Genomic DNA, 17890 nt, shown 5'->3' with positions numbered 1-17890 from the left:
TGGTGATGATCACTTTGCATTAGAGCCCTTAAATATTTAAAATGCTTTGAATTGCATAACTGATCTCTGCAGGGAGGTAAACATAACTCTATCAATAGGCTTTCTGCCAACAGCACAGAATGTGTTTGTCTTGTACTAAGAGAGCCGCCCCGGATCTATATTAACAAAGCTGCTCTCTGACTGCAGTGGTGATATTTTTGAAACCGCGCAGAGAGTCATCTGGTCACAGACCTCGGCTGTCAGCTGAATGTATTAGAAACTGTTCTTGTGGAGAGCGAATGTTTACCTCCGGTTTTCTGATCTCTCCCTCTCGCTTTGAGAAAAGAAGCTACCATCTCCTCTCTCAGATAATAGTCATGCTTGAATAGAAATGAGTCCACAACGTTGAAGACATGTCACTGCAGCATAATTGCACTTCACAGGGAATATATTACTTATCAGAGATTTAGCCTCATTAATCTGAGGGACGTTCTGGAAGTCTTTTCCTCATGACTTAGTGTTTTGCAGATCTTTGCCGAAACATGAATTTGCTCTTTGATGCGCAGTCACTTTCCTCGACTGTCTGTGTGAAATACAGTTCTTTGACAGCTCTTCCCCAGTGCTTTCAATGAATCATTATCTGTGCCAATGTTTGCACTCAACCTGTCTTTCCCATCTTTTGTCTTGCAGCTGCACACTGACCTTGATAAGGGGGACAGTGTGGTGAAGTACACTCTCTCGGGGGACGGGGCCGGCTCCATTTTCACAATTGACCAGACAACAGGGGACATCCATGCCTTAAGGAGTCTTGACAGGGAGGAGAAGCCTTACTACACCCTGCGCGCCCAGGCTGTTGACATGAGCTCCAATCGGCCGCTCGAGCCCGAATCTGAATTTGTAATCAAGGTTCAAGACATCAACGACAACGAGCCAAAGTTCCTGGAGGGACCGTACCGGGCCAGCGTCCCCGAGATGTCACCAGTAGGCAAGTGACCATCTGCAGCGACTTGTTCTGTGCACTAAACATAGGACACCTGTGCTTTCATTAAGGAATTGGAATTCCTTGCAGTGACAGCTTTGTTGAGTGTCAGGGAACATCGGTGGTACAAGCAGAGGGTTAAACCAACAACATTCAACATTTTCAGGGAACGCATTATTCTCGGTGTGCCCAGAGTATATCTCACAGCTCTCTCTTTATACACTCCCCTTGTTTCCTGCCCTCCCCCCTCCCTACCTCCACCCCTCCAGGGAGGACTGATCAAGCTAATTCGCTGAGAGAACGGTTCCTCTTGATCTGAATGGCAATGAAGCCCTCAAAACGCCACAATCAGCAGTCTCTGGAGTCCGTGTAGAGAGCAGGAGCAACACAGCCCAGCCCCACTGAACCCTGGATACCAGGCACCTCTGTGAAACTGTTATCGAATCACACACACAGAACCTTTTAGGTTTATCAAAAACACATCCGGCGTGGCCACATCGCCCGCGGATGATCAATTACATGATTGGCAAACGAATAATTAGTTTTGATTCGGCTAATCACTTGTAATTTTCCAAGTGAAATTACTTCAAATTGTCCTCTTGCTGTGGATTAAGATACCTCATCTTTTATTTTGTGTTTAATTTCATGTTGGGCAGTCTACAAAATTAATCTTAGATCTCCTCTTTAGTTTCCATGAATGGGAACATTTTATTATCTCTGAAACTTTAAAGAGGCACTCTTGTAATTTTATTTGTCACTTTCGCGAAGATGTGGGGGGGGCAGATTATTAATGAAATGGTAAGACGTCATGGCTTTTAGTGCAGAGTATGAATCATGCACCTCAAACTCTGGATCCTGTATATCCCACGATGCAACTGGATATAATAAACATGTATAAATATTCACCAATCCACACAAACATCATTCACCTGATTTTAAAGACTGCAGCACTTCTTGTGATGAGCAAAGATAACTTCACATTTCGATCCCTTTTCATAATTGGGGATCAAGTTAATTACGCATGATTAATAAAGGCAATTAGTCGTGTAAATCGTTCCATCCAAATTATGACTCATTATTTTTTAATTGGAGGCCAAATTTTAACGTACAATATATATTTTTTTAAATTATACCTCCTAAACAAATAGCGATGAAAGAATATTCCCAGGTGTAATTTCTACATTAGAGAAAATGTCATCAAGATCTTTGTGTTGATATCAAATCAGTTAAAATGCAGGAAATTGTCTGTGCTCTCGAGTGCACGTATATACCGCCAGGCAAATGAAGAGTTTCTGATTAGAAAACTTAACTGATGAAGCCGTGGGTTGAGAAATAACCTTCCCTGTCACACGTTACAGTTGTTACCACAAAAAGCACCGATAATTGCTGTGGAATTATGCAGAGCAACACACCCCTGTTAGAAGTAGTTTTTTTTGTTTCGGATTCAATTGTGGGTTTTAAACATCCCCTCACAGAGTGTGTGAGAGTTAACCTTTACTTCCTGTGCAAAAAAAAAAACAACACTGCAGGAGAGATGCAACCCAACCAAGGTCTCTAATGCTATTTTATACCAGCAGGACCCAGTGTTATCAATGGGTTCATTAACTGTTGTCTTTTGCTGGAATGTCTCAGTGGATGTGTTTTTTTTATGTGTGCGGCGCAAAACAAATACTAAACGGAGAGAGATGCCGAACATAAATATGCATTAATGGTCGGTAATGAAGACTAATCTATGGCCAAACATTATAAACTGGCTAATGGCAATAATCCAGAGGCTCCTTTCGAGTTGTTAGCAATGAGCTTATCCCTGATTCGTTTAGAGAAGTGACAAATAAAAAAAATACTTAAGAGAGATTCCAGAAAACGACAGTGTAATTACCACAGGCTGTCTGCGGCTTCATGAATTTGTTGATTTCACTCCTTGTCCACAGTTTTGCATTTTCATTTTATTTTTAGTACCTCCGCAGAGGTCAGATCCTGCACTTTTGCAATTCTTCTATCTTTACATTTGAATTTAAGACGTGCTTTATACTTCGAAGGTAGCCGATTAATGTGCGTGCATGAGGTTAATTTGTCTCCCCTGGATTGCACTGTGATATTACAATAAAATGCCAAATGCTGTATTGTAAAGAATATTTAATGAAGCCAGATAGACAATCTATATTTAGTAGAAAACTCCTCTGTGCATTCATCTCCTGTGTTTACCAGCAGTGACCTCTGCAGCTGCATCTCTTCCAGGCCTTACTCACCCAACTGAATTTCCATAATTATGCAAATAGATTTTATTTGACTTGTTTATAGTGTCGCACCCTAAGAAAGGCTGTTACCTTTTGTCGCCGGGGAAAGCGTTTGGCGTCAGCCGTGCAGAAAGGCTTTTAAACTTTCACTACATCTGCGCTCTTATGTGGATTTTCTCTCCTTTGGTGAACTCAGAGCGTGTTAATGTGCCATCTCATCTATTGTATACTGAACTGCGAGGATTGAGACACTAATCTCTGTCACCTAATGTTTTAATGCCATTGTTACCATCTGCTCAGACAGCAAAGCCTTTTAAATGTAAGCAAGTTATTTACTGGCGACTAAGAGCTTAGCGGGATTTTAAAAATGACGACGCCATCCGGCAATTTTACAAAAAAAACTCACAGTGACACTGGGCTGCCTGTCTGAGTCACCAATTCATTTAAACTGTCAGGGAGTTTACAGCCACTGGATATTTGTGATTGGATATAAATGCAATGACGAACTAAAATGGCACAGTGGAGCACAAACCTCCAGCAAGGCCCAACAGGCCCTTTAAATTCTGCACGAAATCCATCAGGTTTATTTGGACATAAATGAACTGTTGATTCCCGACTGAATCCACATCTCAGCCACACGTCGGTGTTAGTTACAGGTTTCTGGCAATATTTCTAACCAGATTCAACTCCACTGGATCCAGATTTCTATTAGGATGCACATCAAATTGCTCTCATAGATTTCAGTCCCCTAAATGTGCCTGATATTAATTCGCTTCGAGAGGCTTGAGTCATTTTGCTGCGACATGAGGTTCGGTCCTGACCCCCGGCACATGTGCCTGCATGTGTTCCCCCACTCTCTTTCCACACTTCATGCATACCTGCCTGTCAATAAAGATGAGATACTTCGAAAAAAACACAAAAGACCCATGAATTATTCCCTGTGAAATCAATGAAATGATTTACAGATCCGGGCCCAACATCTATTGGTTCTTTCTCCGCTCATGTCCCCTCCTTCCACCAAGTTTTGTGGAAATCCGTTCTGTATTGTCCTGTTAACAAACAGAAAAAACACAAACAAAACAACGGCGGAGGTAATAAGCAGCGTGTTAATGGAATGATGTTTTCAACACCAGCTAGTTAAAGGAGATGAGCCAAACCTGCTGCAAGTAATTATTCTGTCCCCGTTAGTGGAAGACTGCCATCTCAACACTATTCTTTATTTTCTTAATGGTAGCGTTGTTTAATGAATGGTTGCAGAGCATTCTTACTCTTGTTTATTTATTTATTTCCTCTAAATAAATAGCCTCTTAGTAATGCTACAAATGTGCAAATAACAAAGAAACACACACACACACACACACACGACAGGAACATTAAACAACTCCTCGACACATCCTGTCTCCTCCGCACTCCTCCTCTTTGCACTCCGTCAGGGACTTTGACTGCTCAGCATCAGCCGCACCTTTCTCGGTCGTGATTCAATGATCATTAGTGTCAGCGGAGATCATTCGGCAAACTGATGAACTTCAAAGAGTTTGGATTTCAATCTCACGAGGAAGCCAATTAAGTCCAAGTCAATAAGTCCTCCCACTCTCATCCCACAGGGACGTATGTGACACAAGTGACAGCCACAGACGCAGACGACCCCACGTACGGAAACAGTGCGAGGGTGGTGTACAGCATCCTCCACGGCCAGCCGTACTTCTCTGTCGACCCGAAAACAGGTAAACTACTTCTTCCTGTTGTCTGTTCATGTGACAAAAATGGTGATTTAGCCGGTAAAGTTCACAAACATGTTTCCATTTCGTTTAAAAATATGCGACTCGGACGCGACGGAAAAATATGTTCTTCAGTTTTATGTGCACCTGCCGACAGCGACGAGGAAATCTCCCTGTGAAATAAGGTTATCTGGGCCATTAGTCTGGAGAGATATGAATGATTGAGTGTCTTCTAAACAGTGAGTGTAATATAATGTGGACTAGCAGAACCATACATCAGGACAATAAAACAGGCTCATGAATTGACCCCTGGGACACAAAAGGACACATGCTCTCAAGAAAAGACAGTGAATTATTTATTTGACAGCTATTAAATAAAGGGTCACTTGTAACAGGGAAATGAAGCAGCACTGATATCGAGCATACACCATTATCAGTGGGATGAATGTACACTATTATACACTTTATGAAAGAAAGATAGATAGTAAAATGAATAACAATCAATCAATATAATCATTATAATTTGTTTCTGGTATAGTGGCCGAGCTCAGTCGCTGCAGTTTGCTGCAGAGATACTGAGGAGTCTGTGTTTTTATAGAGTCAGTCGGGAAACCTTAGCGTAAAATGAAATCACAGAAAGACAGTAACAATTATAATAACTTGAAATAATTATTAAAGAAAATATATTTGGGGATATTTTGGCTTCAGTTCAGGATAGTGCTGGGATTTTCTCTTGAGCTCGGACGGATTCAGATAGAAAAATCTCCGGCGGAGACGCGTCGTCCGTCTTCATGTTTTACAGTTTACTATGCAAACAGACAAAGTGGATGCTGAGACATTAACAGTGTCGGCGTTAGTTTTCACTTTATTTATACCTGCACTCTGCTGGATGGTGTCATAGGATAAAACTGACAGTAAAAAGGTTGTGGAGTGGCAGCGAGAGGGGGCGTAGCAGACGACGGCTCTAAAATCTGAAATACCTTCACAGCACCGGTGTTTGCCGGCAGTTGGCTGCTGTTGACTTGCTATCTGGGACAGTTCAAAGCGTATGAAAATAGGTTCATACGTATCACACGGGCAGATCCTGTGGAATCTGTCGCTGATTATGCCACTAACAGAGCACATCCTGTGACTGCATTTCAAACTGATGCTGGGGGGGGAGAAAAAAAAAATCAAACTGTTACAGCAAATGTTTGCCCTGCTGGGCCTGCATCCATTTCCAAACACACGTCAACAAACAGTGGGAGGAAAGAGGTGAGTTGGAGGGAGGGAGGGGGACGGCGGGAACAGCATACCTAAATCACAGCGCGTGTCATGGTAATTATCTCCGCCAGTGACAGACACCCCTTCTCCTCCCCAAAAATATTTGACTGCCATTTAAAAAATAACCACAGTCTGTCATTCTGGAATCGCACATGTCGGGAGTCTGTGGATCAAACGGGACATCCTCACGTTTCCGTCCTATTAAATGGAATAAGTGGAGGAGGAAGAAGCGCAGACCCACCTATGCCGCCCGCTTCCTTTTAGCCGGCCAACCTCCCACTGACCTAGCCATTAATTTGCAGTACAAACGCTCTGTGATCTCAGGGTTTCTGATCCTCAAGTGAATCATTATATGGCTTCAGCAGAGTTCCCTATTGAATGTCAAGTGTCTCCGGTTTGTGAAATGACCTCTACTTCAGCCTCGGTCAGAGGCACACGTTTCTCACCGAGGAGCGAACTCCTTTGGTGGAAATATATCGCGCACGTTGAAGTAAATTGTGCATGTGGCGTCGAGCGTATATCAGGGGATTTTTATAGGTGCTGCTTCTTTTTTCACGTTTGGCTTTTCATCTCGCTCACTCTCCTCCTTCCTGTATCTCTGCCTCTTTTGTCATCTGTGTTTCTCATCAATCTTGCCGCACACCAGGGGTTATAAGGACAGCCTTGCCCAACATGGACAGAGAGGTGAAGGAACAGTACCAGGTATTAATCCAGGCCAAGGACATGGGGGGCCAGCTGGGGGGGCTGGCCGGTACCACCACCGTCAACATCACCCTCAGCGACGTCAACGATAACCCGCCCCGGTTCTCGAAAAGTAAGTACATGTTTAAATATTACGACTGTTTGACAGCATCAACTTTTTGGGGAAAACAGAAATAAATCTGATGACCTTACAGGTTAGCTTGACACATTTAATGATAACGAGATAAACAGTGTGCAATTACAGCAGGGCGGGGGGGGTCTGCATCATTTCTACTCTTTGTAATTGGTTTTCATTATTTGTCATTATGCTTCATCGTAAGCAAAGGTCTGTTTATTTAGCGTGATTGCATCTGCAGCTACTACTCCGGGCAAATGAGTCAGGATTGGTGTTATTTCACTCTCGGGGCTTCTGTCTATATTTAGATCAGGTCTGAGTGTGATGCTGCTGCACCGGGGATTGAGTCAGTGTATTTAAACACTGTATTTTATCCCGTATTTTATATAAGCTGCTAAAGCAGATTATTTTGATTGTAGTGTTCACTGCAGGTCACGTAAAAAAAAGCCGAGCTGGAATCACAGCGATAAACTCATTGATCTGTGAAAGGCCTTTCTTACACATATTCAAAAAGCAGAAATATTAAACTCTGGGGCAAAATGTCTTCTATTGAAAAGCAGCAGGAAAAGCAGAAAAACAGCTCTGCACCAACTCGGTCGCTGCAGGTATTGTGAGGTGACACCGGGTGGTTTCCTCTGAATGTAAATTCAGGGCGTCAGGTGGTCAGGCTCCTTTTGGCCGTGTGTAAAAGATGATATTTCCATAATGCTGTCACAGCACAGAGGTCTGGGCCAAGTGTGCTGGCTCCTCTGCCCTGTCCCAAAGCCTCTCTTTGTCCTCTCCTCTGTCTGCAGACCCCCCACCGATGTTTCCGTTTACATATTTCGTAGTTGCAGGAAGCCACCACACATCTCTCTTTTCCTCCCTCGTTGTTATAGATTATGCATTTGAGAACAGTCAATCTCTTAAACCTCCGTGATGGCACCAGAGGGGGTTGCAGCTGCCTGCAGAGGTCATGAGTAATGGTGGTGTATTGTGCCTTAATCTGCCTCTGCCTGATTATCCTCGAGGCTTGTTTACCTACTGACTGACTGACTGATGCCACCGAGGCAGCTGCTTGTTAACTTTTCCACTTTGGCACCGGAGCTGCTGAAAAGAAAAGTTGCAAGGACACGAACCTTAAAGGACTTTTTAAAAATTAATGCATGTCCTTGAATGTACTTGATTATTTATTGAAATTATAGCACCCAAATTCATCCATATGCCTCGGCTCCCCCTCTCTAAATCCCAGGATCAACACGGGGGAAAAGCCTAAGATCCACAGAAAAATGGTCGAATGGCAAATGAGGAGCGCAATTACATAAACAGTACATGACAGGGGGCGCCCCGGCTCGAGCAGCAGGTCGCTGGTCCCACCATCCTCTCTCTCTCACCCCATCTCCTGTTTCTCTTTCACCATCCAATAGGGCAATAGAAATATCCCAGAGAATGGAGCATGACAGCGATACCAGTCTCTTGCGGTGAAGCACGACCTCGTGTATAGTGTTGAGTTTAAACAACCTTTAATACAACATTTACCAAATATGTAAAGGTCTTTCCACAGTCAAACTTTTCATCCATCACGTTTTCGGGAACAGGTTTGATTTGCTGCGTTTTGTCGCTTGTTGTTTATTCTATTCAGGATCAACTGGATCACATATATTAGTTTCCTCCTTTTTAATGTGCTGGTAGCGAATCAGACTGGACCTCTGACGTCCTGGAATAGACTCGGATGATTTTGCGGCTCCTTAATCAGAAGAAGAACTTCTACTTGTTCCTGACAGCTTCTCAGGATCGGATGAAACGCATGTTTACTATTTCTTTGTGAGAGGACAAACAGAATCATCCTCACGGCTCAACTCCATATTATCTCCTACTGCAAATTTTAGAAATAAAACAACATGCGTCAAACTCAGTGTTACTATGTGTGACATTTTTTATTGGATGAAGGATTAAGACAATTTGGACAAAGACCGTAAAAGGGACATTTTGGTTTTGATTCAGTGTCTATAGCTTAGTCCTCGGCTGAGAAACAGAGAAATATCCTCTCTCGTTCTTTCTTCAGTCGTCTATTCCCAAATGTCTGACACTCTGGATTTTTGTCATCATTTTCTTTATTAATCCTTCTCCAACTCACCTTTGTGTGTCAAGAAGAGAAAAGATTAATAGAGACTAGCTCATTCCTTTCTCCAGGACCCTCTTTAAAGACTCTCTAACACTCTCTCATTTAATCATAACAGATTCTCAAGTCAATGCGGTGTGATCTCTGACATCGCACCACTTAAACTAAAGTTGAAAAGTAAAGTCTCACTGGTTCGCTTTGTCGAGTCTTGTCCAAAAGCATTTGGAGTCCTGACGGTAAAGTCATATGCTGCTGCTGCCCACAGCCGCTCTATGAATCCATCGAGCTGCCAGATGTTGTGATGTCTCTGGCAGAGGCAGACGTCATTGTTTGAACAGCTGGCCATCGCAGGGAGGGAAGAAGATTAAACGCTGTCCATTGTCAGGTGTAAGTGATAATCAAGCAATCCAGTGTGTGTTGGTTTGCAGATTTCTCCCCCCCCCCTAAGTCCTCAGCAGTGATTTCTGTTATCGGGGATATCGGAGCCCCGTGGGCCCCGTGTGCTTGTTGATGTTACAGGTTGAACCAGCCAATTATAAGGAGCTGAGCAGCCTTGATGTCCAGACACATAAAAATTGAATAATGTCTTGCCTATAGCTACAGGCCTGACTTCAGACAGAGAGCGTATCCGCTGCTGGCCCGTGGGCGGATAAGACTTCCTCTGGTGGGAGAGAGAGACTACATAAAAGACAGAGGATGTGAGGAGCTCTGTGTTTCCCTGCGATGTCTAGAGATGACAATGAAAGACTCGAAGTCCGGTCTGATGTTTTGTTGTGTAACGTTCACAGGTTTCTTTCACCTGAGAGTTCCCGAGTCGTCCGCGCTGGGGTCGGCTGTGGGAAGAATCAAGGCCCACGACCTGGACATCGGGAGGAACGCCGAGGTGGAGTACACCATCGTGCCAGGGGATGGAGGCGCCATGTTCGACATCACCACCAACAGCCACAACCAGGAGGGGATCATCATTCTCAAAAAGGTACGGAGTCTGAAATACAGAGTAGTCAGCAAATTGTTAATTAAAGCCGAAAAAAAAAATCTATAATATGATCAATTTCATGTCGAGCTCACAATAATTCATCTGTTCAACGTTTCCATTTCTACTTTTTCACAAAATTTCCATTCCTTCCTCTTTTTTCCTCCCATTTGATGTTAAGCTGCTGTCAATGAAGACCGAAGCTTCCTGTTGACTTTTCACTTTAAAAGCCCACCCATATATGGGGAGGATGGAAGGCTTTTAATGTGAAAAAGTTGCTGTAAGTGTGACACATGGTATCAAATGGTTAAAAAGATGGTTTTCGGTTATAGAAGAAAAACCTAAATCCCATCAGATCTTGATATTCTCATTTCAATTAAATTATATTCATATCGCGCAAATCATAATATACATTATCTCAAGGTACTTTACATAGCGAGGTCGAGACTTCCTACCAGCACGACAATACGACAAATTTAATTAAAAATATAATAAGGCGTATCACAGAATAATCCCTGAGAACAAAAGGAAAATGAAGAATAATTACTGCTGGTGACAGAAGAAAAAGTTTTGCAACAATAGGCACACACACACACACACACACACATATATATATATATATATATATATAACTTTACATGGATACACAGCCTACCTCAGCAACTTGGAGGAGGCTGGTGTTCTGCACCTGGGGGGGTTGTGGGTGTTGCTGCACTCCTGCCCCCCCTTCATCCCACAGGTATGTCATCCTATGTGTTATATTTACACCTAGAAACTGCACAGTGTTACTACTGCACTGGTGCCACTGGGGCCCCGTGGAGAAGTACCTTTGCTGTGTATTTTAGTAACAGGAAACATTGTACAATTTACATATAGATAGTAAGAATTATAAATATAGCTAAATAAATTATAATAACTGTGCAGAAAGTGTCTCAGCAGGAAACTTGGATTGGAGGACTGAGCGTATGATCCCTCAGTTGTGTGATGTTGCGCTCTAACTATTTGTCTCCTTGGCCGAACGTACCTTAAAGCACAGTTCTGAGCAAAGGCATTACTCTCCGTGAGCGACGGTGCTATATGAAGCATTCACTCAGCGTCTCAGGGCTCATTTACCGTGCCACATGTTCCTTTTTTTGCGGGCGTGGATTAATACATCCAGTGCGGAGTGACCCACAGCAAGAGGTCCTGGTCTGCGGTTGTACTTTCTTTGAAGCACGGAGCAAAAAAAAAGTGTCTCATTTAATACCAACTTTTCACCACACACAGCATCTGTGGAGCCACGATATCACTTCACAAAGTGGCAAGTGGCACGAAGGCATCGTTGATATCAGGGAGAAATTTATTACCGCTCGGTTAATCCCCTTGAGATCTTTCATCTCATTTTCAAGGGGGGGGGACCCGCGACGGCTAGAGGTGAAGAAAAAGGACGTTACAGCCACGGACTAAAATTAGACGGCGGAATAGAGCGGTCCAGTCACTGCAGCGAGTGCTAATCTACTAAATAGCTCGGCTATAATACGATTTTTTATGAAATCAATTATTAACTTTAGCCTATATATTAAAAAATTATAAAGCTCTGTTCCAAAAATTCAGTTCATTAAATAATATCGTGACCTTAATGTCCTCAGGACCTTGGGGATGAATTAACGACTGAGAGATATTTCATTTCATCTCAAATAGTGGAGGTTTTATCTAAATAATGCCAATAATAACTGCACCACTTCTGATAAGAGGACATTGAAGCTTCAAAACCGCTCCACAGTCGTCTTTTATACAGAATTCATGATTTATTGGTTTATTTAATGAGAAATATCCCCATTAAAAGGTATTCCTTCAGTTGTGTACATTACCGGCTCTGTTGTGACACACAGCTAAAGACTTGAAGCTCCATCGTGGCCACAGACACACTAAATAGAAACAATATCATTGTTCTACCCACGAGCTCGACTGTGCAGAGCAGGAGTGGGATATTATGTCTCTTTAGACACACAACGCTTTCAGCTCAATGACAGTGGGTGGCTAATGTGCATTTATGAGTGCTGCATGGGCAGAGAATGAAAGAGTCTCTGTGTGTTCTCGTCAAGGTTTCAGGAGGTTTTATTCTCTTAAAAAACCTACTTTCTACAGCGGCGGAATAAAAGAGCATCGATTATTATTTGTATTTATAAAAAATCATCCTCACACCGGCTTCTTGTTTTCTCGTTTAGTGGAATTAATCCGAATGCCAGACTGGATCTTGGCTGTGTCTGGAATGAGCCGAGCTGTATAAAACCAAACGACCCAAGTGCACCTGAACGGTTCCTCGTGTCCTCGGCTCTCACACACACATGCAAGCGAAACATGCGGAAATCGAACCTTTCAGTCCGCCTTTGTGCCACGTTCTCAGACGGACGACCTCACACAAGCCCTCGCACATTGATTCCTTCATTCTCTACAGTGCACTTCCCTTTGGCAGGATGCTGTAGACCCCCGTGGTGAGTTTAAATGCCATTTGTTGTCAGTGCTATTTAGGTTCAATGGAAGAAAAAGAAAAAGAAGTGCAGAGCAATGCTGCGTTTGCATAACGCAACAATCGCAGAATGTCAGTATGACGAAGGAGAAAAAAATATACACGTCAGGATGTGAAGCTGTTTGGTGAGTGATACTCCATAAAGCATGGATTTACTTTCCTGGAGAGAGTTCTGCTTATTTTCACAAAATACCGTTTGAGATTTAGGTACAAATTATATCTTGAGATTGTGTCATCGTTTCTAACAAAAGGAACTGATGGTAAATATTAATGTTCGCTCTAACAAAATGATTGCTGCTGTCAGGGTAAAGCAGAGTGAGTCGTTCCTAAAGTGACACAATAACTATAACTCATATCTCTTTTTGATTTGTTTAATCATGCAGCACTAGTGTTGCTCTCGTACAGAAACAGGCCGTGCACTGTATTTGAGTGCAGACAACAACAGCTATCAATTTTATTCACCACCAAACTTCTAAATTTTGAGGCTGTTCACACAAAGTCCCTTGTGGAAGTAAAAAAAAAAAATAGTTTTTCTCATTAAATCTGACCTTTTCCATACAAATTAAAAAAATAATTTCAAGGATTGGCTTATATATCTGTTTTTGTTACTTGTGTCATTTTCAGACAGACACCATAATTTCACATGATTGCAAAAGTAATGTGCTACAGGAAAAATATGCAACCACCTCCGTGTGGTTTTGTGCCTTTCAGGCTTTTTCTGATGCAAGTGCCTCAAATGTGTTTTTCTTTTTTTGTGTTGGGTTGAGGGAGAATGCAAATCACTGTTTGTTTTTCTGATCTATCAGACTAAGGTACTCGTTAACTGGTACATTTTTAGAACATGCCCCAGCACACGAGCGCACAAAAGGTGTGTGATTCTTTGATCCCCCCCAAAAATATGCAGCTGAGTGGGTAATTGATTCCCAGCTCAGCGTCAGACCTCCCTCAGTTCTCTCCTACAAACACCTCTGTGTGTAAATCACGCGTGTGTGAGCATGTATACACCGCACGTCCTGAATTTATGAATGGTGCTTATAGTCATCGCCATATATCACGGTATAGCGACCTTCTCATTTGGCACTAATGGAATAACAGAATGAGACAGAAAGCAATTATGATGTAAATGAATACAGTTATTTGTTCGTGTCATGTATACCCTGGATGGATGGCCAGGATGCATCTTTCCTCTAATTGTTTTTACTTCCAGTGTTTGATGCGCTGCCATAACGACAATGAGGCAGTGTGATATATCCCCCCCACAGTGGGACACGGCTGCACAAAGCCATTGTTAGTGAGGGACATTGTAAGCCACTTTAACTGACCAAGCCCCCCTGCGGTGTGACTTACCAAACAACATGTGATCCTACACATGTGAGCTCGGGATATTGGCAGGACACGGACGGCTGTAAGAGAACGAGAGGAGAGAAAGAACGCGGCGTGCCTGGGAAAGGTGCGTGGAGTCGGTAGCTGGAGATGAGTTGTTCACTGTGTTCCCAGAATACTGACCCGCCCACAGACTTGTCTTATTTCAGATTGGTAGAATATCCCCAGAGACAGGTGTGCAAATGTGTGCAGACAATCTTTCTCTCTACCGCTCTCCCCCTCTCTTTCTCTTTCTCTCTCTCTCTGCGTCTGTTTCTGTCTCTTCTGACTTGCCTCCCTCACACACACACACATACGTTGATAGAAAAAAAACAACACACACTCACAGGAGGAAAGAGACGAAAAGCCACATTGTACACAGAGCAGAATTTGGCAGACCCCAAATTAGAGACTCAGGAAGGTTGGTTATGATAAGAGGATCAGGCTGAGTAATGGGTTCAAAGGATGATCATCTGTTTCCCAGTCTGCCGACACAGAAGGGGAGAAAAGAGAGGCACAGAGGCAAGGAGGGTGTTTGCACATCCCATCTGCAAAACACAAGATTATTCGAGACAATAGGTAAATCCACCGATGAATTCCCCGGGAAAATGGTGCAGACAAAAGTGCACACACAGAGCGACATACTGTACATGAAAGAGCACGTGGAAGCACACGGCTGGATTCAAACGCCGCCATACATGCGGTGCAGGGCGAGCGAGAGAACCCCCACACCTTGAGGGGGCCCGGAACGATAACCTTGGGTTGTGTTAAAGGAAATTGTTTGTCGTATTAAATGCTGTTTGTCCCTTTGCATGTTTATTTACCTCCTCTGGGGGACAGTCAAAGATGGAAGATATGCGTAATTGAAATTTGCTCCTCCTGAGTCTGAATGAGGAGCATTGTTTGATGACAGCACGTATGGCATAACGCTGCCTGGCTCACATTCAGGGAATCCCATTTTAAAACATGACTATCTCTCACTCCCTCACTTCACAATGCACCCGGTGCCCACAGTGCATTAAATAAAGAGCATTTGCTGCAGACCTCTGGCTCTGCCTCCAAAACCGTTGGCCCACAGTGTCACAGGCATTCAAAACACAATGTAGAGACGTGTGAGTGACTTGTATTCTACAAACTGACACATACATATCTACATCTGTATATTTACTTTGAAGGGAAAAGTTATATTTGCTTGACTACTAATTGAACGACAAAGTACTTTATTCATACAGCACATTTCAACAACAATGCAATTGCTTTTACACAACATCTATAAGGCAGAATGTAAAAGCAACAAACAACAAAACAAAAGAACATTTCGATGCAAAATAAATAGTTACGTAGGAAAAAAGAAGTAAAGAGTAAAGCAGCTGCAATGCAATTAAAGAAATTAGAATTTGATTCACACTTAAAATGGTCGAAGAGAAGGCGTCAAATTGTAAAAAAGTGTCATGAGGTTATTTCCAGCTTTGTTGCTAAGGCGTTACCACTGTGATCACAGCGGTTGCTATGGAGTCGCATACTCGATGTTGATTGGAGGATGTAGCTGACTCTAGCTCTGCACATGCACTTGAACACAATGGTCTTTACACCTGAACATATGTTGTACGGGTGTAAAAGCACATAAGACGCACTGAGATCTCAAGTACATGTTGTGTTCATATTGAACAAACGTGTACATGCTGTTAAGTTGTCAGTCCACATACAGAAATATGAGTTTATACATTATACTGGATGTAAATGTCGTTAAAAATCATATTTGGATAAAATGAGACGTACAACAGAAAGGACTTTAGGTCCATAAATACTATAATCAATTTATCAAGGTTCACAAAGTGGTTGCTAAGGTATTATGTTGGTTGTTGAGGTGTTACCACCATTTACGTTTTAGAAACTGTGTAATTCAATAAATTAATGTTTCAAGGGCTCAGAACAGATTTAATGAGCAAATCTAATAACACAAAAACATATTCTGTATATTAAATAGCTGACTCATGATCAGGTCGATGTTTTTCGAGGTACATAACTGGTTTACCACTGGAAACTGATATTAAAAGGAGGTAACAGGCTAAAAAAAAGTATCCAGTGATTCATCCATCTTGCATAAGGTGACATTTCTTCCACTTTCCAGGAGCAGCACAGCAGGTGATTAATGCCACGGTGCTGTGTGACATTTAAGAAAAGAGCTCGTCAACCAACAGAGTGACAAACTGATAAACATTTGCATGGAAAATATATGCAACTAATTGTCTGGATTGCCTCAGACTCCCCCCCCCCCCCTCCTCCCTCAAAGTCACAGCCATTGCCAGTATTGAGGCAAGAAAGCTTTTCATCCTTCCTGCCATCAATTAAGGACTTAATTTCACTAAAACCAGACAGTGACTGCAGTTTAATTTCTCTATCAGAAATGTCATTACTGGGCTGTTTGAACAGTAAATCATTTCAGAGAATGGAGGCTGTTACGGGCTTTTCAGTCCTGATGAGATACTACCAGGAAGTAAAAAGAAAAAAAAAAAGAAGTAATGGCCAAATGACAAAAGTAATGAAGGGACCGCGAACTTGACTGAAGGCCAGAAAACTGAGGCATGTTGGCTGAATACTAAAGAACACAAAGGGCTGTTGTCTTTATACATGAGCCATTTTTGAGATATCCAAACGTCCTTACCTTGAGAAAGTCTCTGAAACTCGTATGTAATCTCCATATTGCCACGGGGTAATTGCAGGATATTACATCTTAAAACTGATAGCCCTTCTATCTCAGAGCTCATCCAGCGGCATGATAGCGACTCTCGAGTCTCGCTCACAGACGGGAGTTGAAACTAATCTATTGATTATAGAGCTGAATGTTCCAGTGGGAGGTGAAATTAGTTATTTTAGGCCTCGGTGTGAAAGGAGTCAAACGAAGGAGGAAAGACAGGAACAATACCTCGGAACAGCAGGAGCTCCAGGTGCCCGGCGCAGATGAATAACACCTCACAAGCAACCGAGCGGGGAGCAGCGGGTGCATGTGTGGGAGAGGGAGTGCAAAGAGTACAGAAAGAGAGAGAGTGACAAAGAGGAGGCCGAGGTGGTGCTTGGAGCCGATGAAGTGACTTCCCCCTGGTGGCCTGAGGAGGCAAGGGTGTAATAGATTAAACCAGTGTCTCGGGGCTCATCCCTCGGTGAACTCTGTCCTATTAGGAGTGGCAGTGTGAGTCTTTCACAGTCGCTCCACGCCGCTGCAGTGCGGACAGGGCTGCTGGCGAGGCCCCTCCGATGGCATTCCACTGTTGTGAGCACTGGCGTGATGGAGATGCTCCGAGGCAGCCAAGGACACAAACCGATGTGACTGATGGCGGCACAATAAAGTGAGCGTCTCGTCTGCACAGTGTTAGGACCCCCCCCCGGTATTAAGAGGGACATCAAATGACTCTCCGGGGCATGTAAGCTTTTCTCTTCTCGTGATAAGCTCATTGTGCTCTGTGGTCAGTTCGACTGCCAAAGGCATTTATCCCCCTTCTGCATGGCGGAGGCTCAAACTGTCAGTCAATGACTCCAGTGACCTTATAAAGAAGTCCTTCATTCACAACACTGATATTAGTCCGGACTCACACCACTGAGTTATAATTGCCTATCTCGGAATCTCAGAGAAATTCTCTCACTGTGGCAGCTTTGCATTCCAGAAATAATGAGTTGAGCTTATCGGGGCATTGTTAGGACTATTAGAGCTTTACTGCAACCCAACAGGCAAATCTTCAGCTCTCCGATGATGGGTGCTGTCATGTGGGATCAAGAGGTTTTGCCCTCGTCGGGAATTAAGCGACCAGACACGTCCAAAAGCTTCTGCTCGGAGAAATAGGTTGGGCTTAGGCGGCTGCAATTAGAAATGTGCGATATATTCCAGGCATGTTTCTGCTGAGCTTTGATTTGCTCTCAGGGGATAAATGGTGTGAGGGGGTGTTAATGATTCATA

The 17890-nt window shown here is 43.1% G+C and overlaps 1 protein-coding gene across 1 annotated transcript in view; it reads left to right on the top strand.

The window, feature by feature from the left end:
- LOC117754039 (cadherin-12-like) overlaps positions 1-17890 on the top strand; it is an 86649-nt gene that overhangs the window by 45346 nt on the left and 23413 nt on the right. Inside the window, exons 3-6 of the mRNA XM_034572676.1 lie at positions 670-964; positions 4800-4919; positions 6823-6990; positions 9883-10070. Of these exons, the coding sequence (XP_034428567.1) occupies positions 670-964; positions 4800-4919; positions 6823-6990; positions 9883-10070 (771 nt within the window). The remainder of the gene's footprint in view (positions 1-669; positions 965-4799; positions 4920-6822; positions 6991-9882; positions 10071-17890) is intronic.

This window comes from Hippoglossus hippoglossus, chromosome 20 (assembly GCF_009819705.1).
Source record: "Hippoglossus hippoglossus isolate fHipHip1 chromosome 20, fHipHip1.pri, whole genome shotgun sequence".
In the NCBI taxonomy this organism is placed as follows: domain Eukaryota; kingdom Metazoa; phylum Chordata; class Actinopteri; order Pleuronectiformes; family Pleuronectidae; genus Hippoglossus; species Hippoglossus hippoglossus.
The sequence above is the reverse complement of the archived record's forward strand: the minus strand, read 5'-3'. Positions and strand labels throughout refer to the sequence as shown.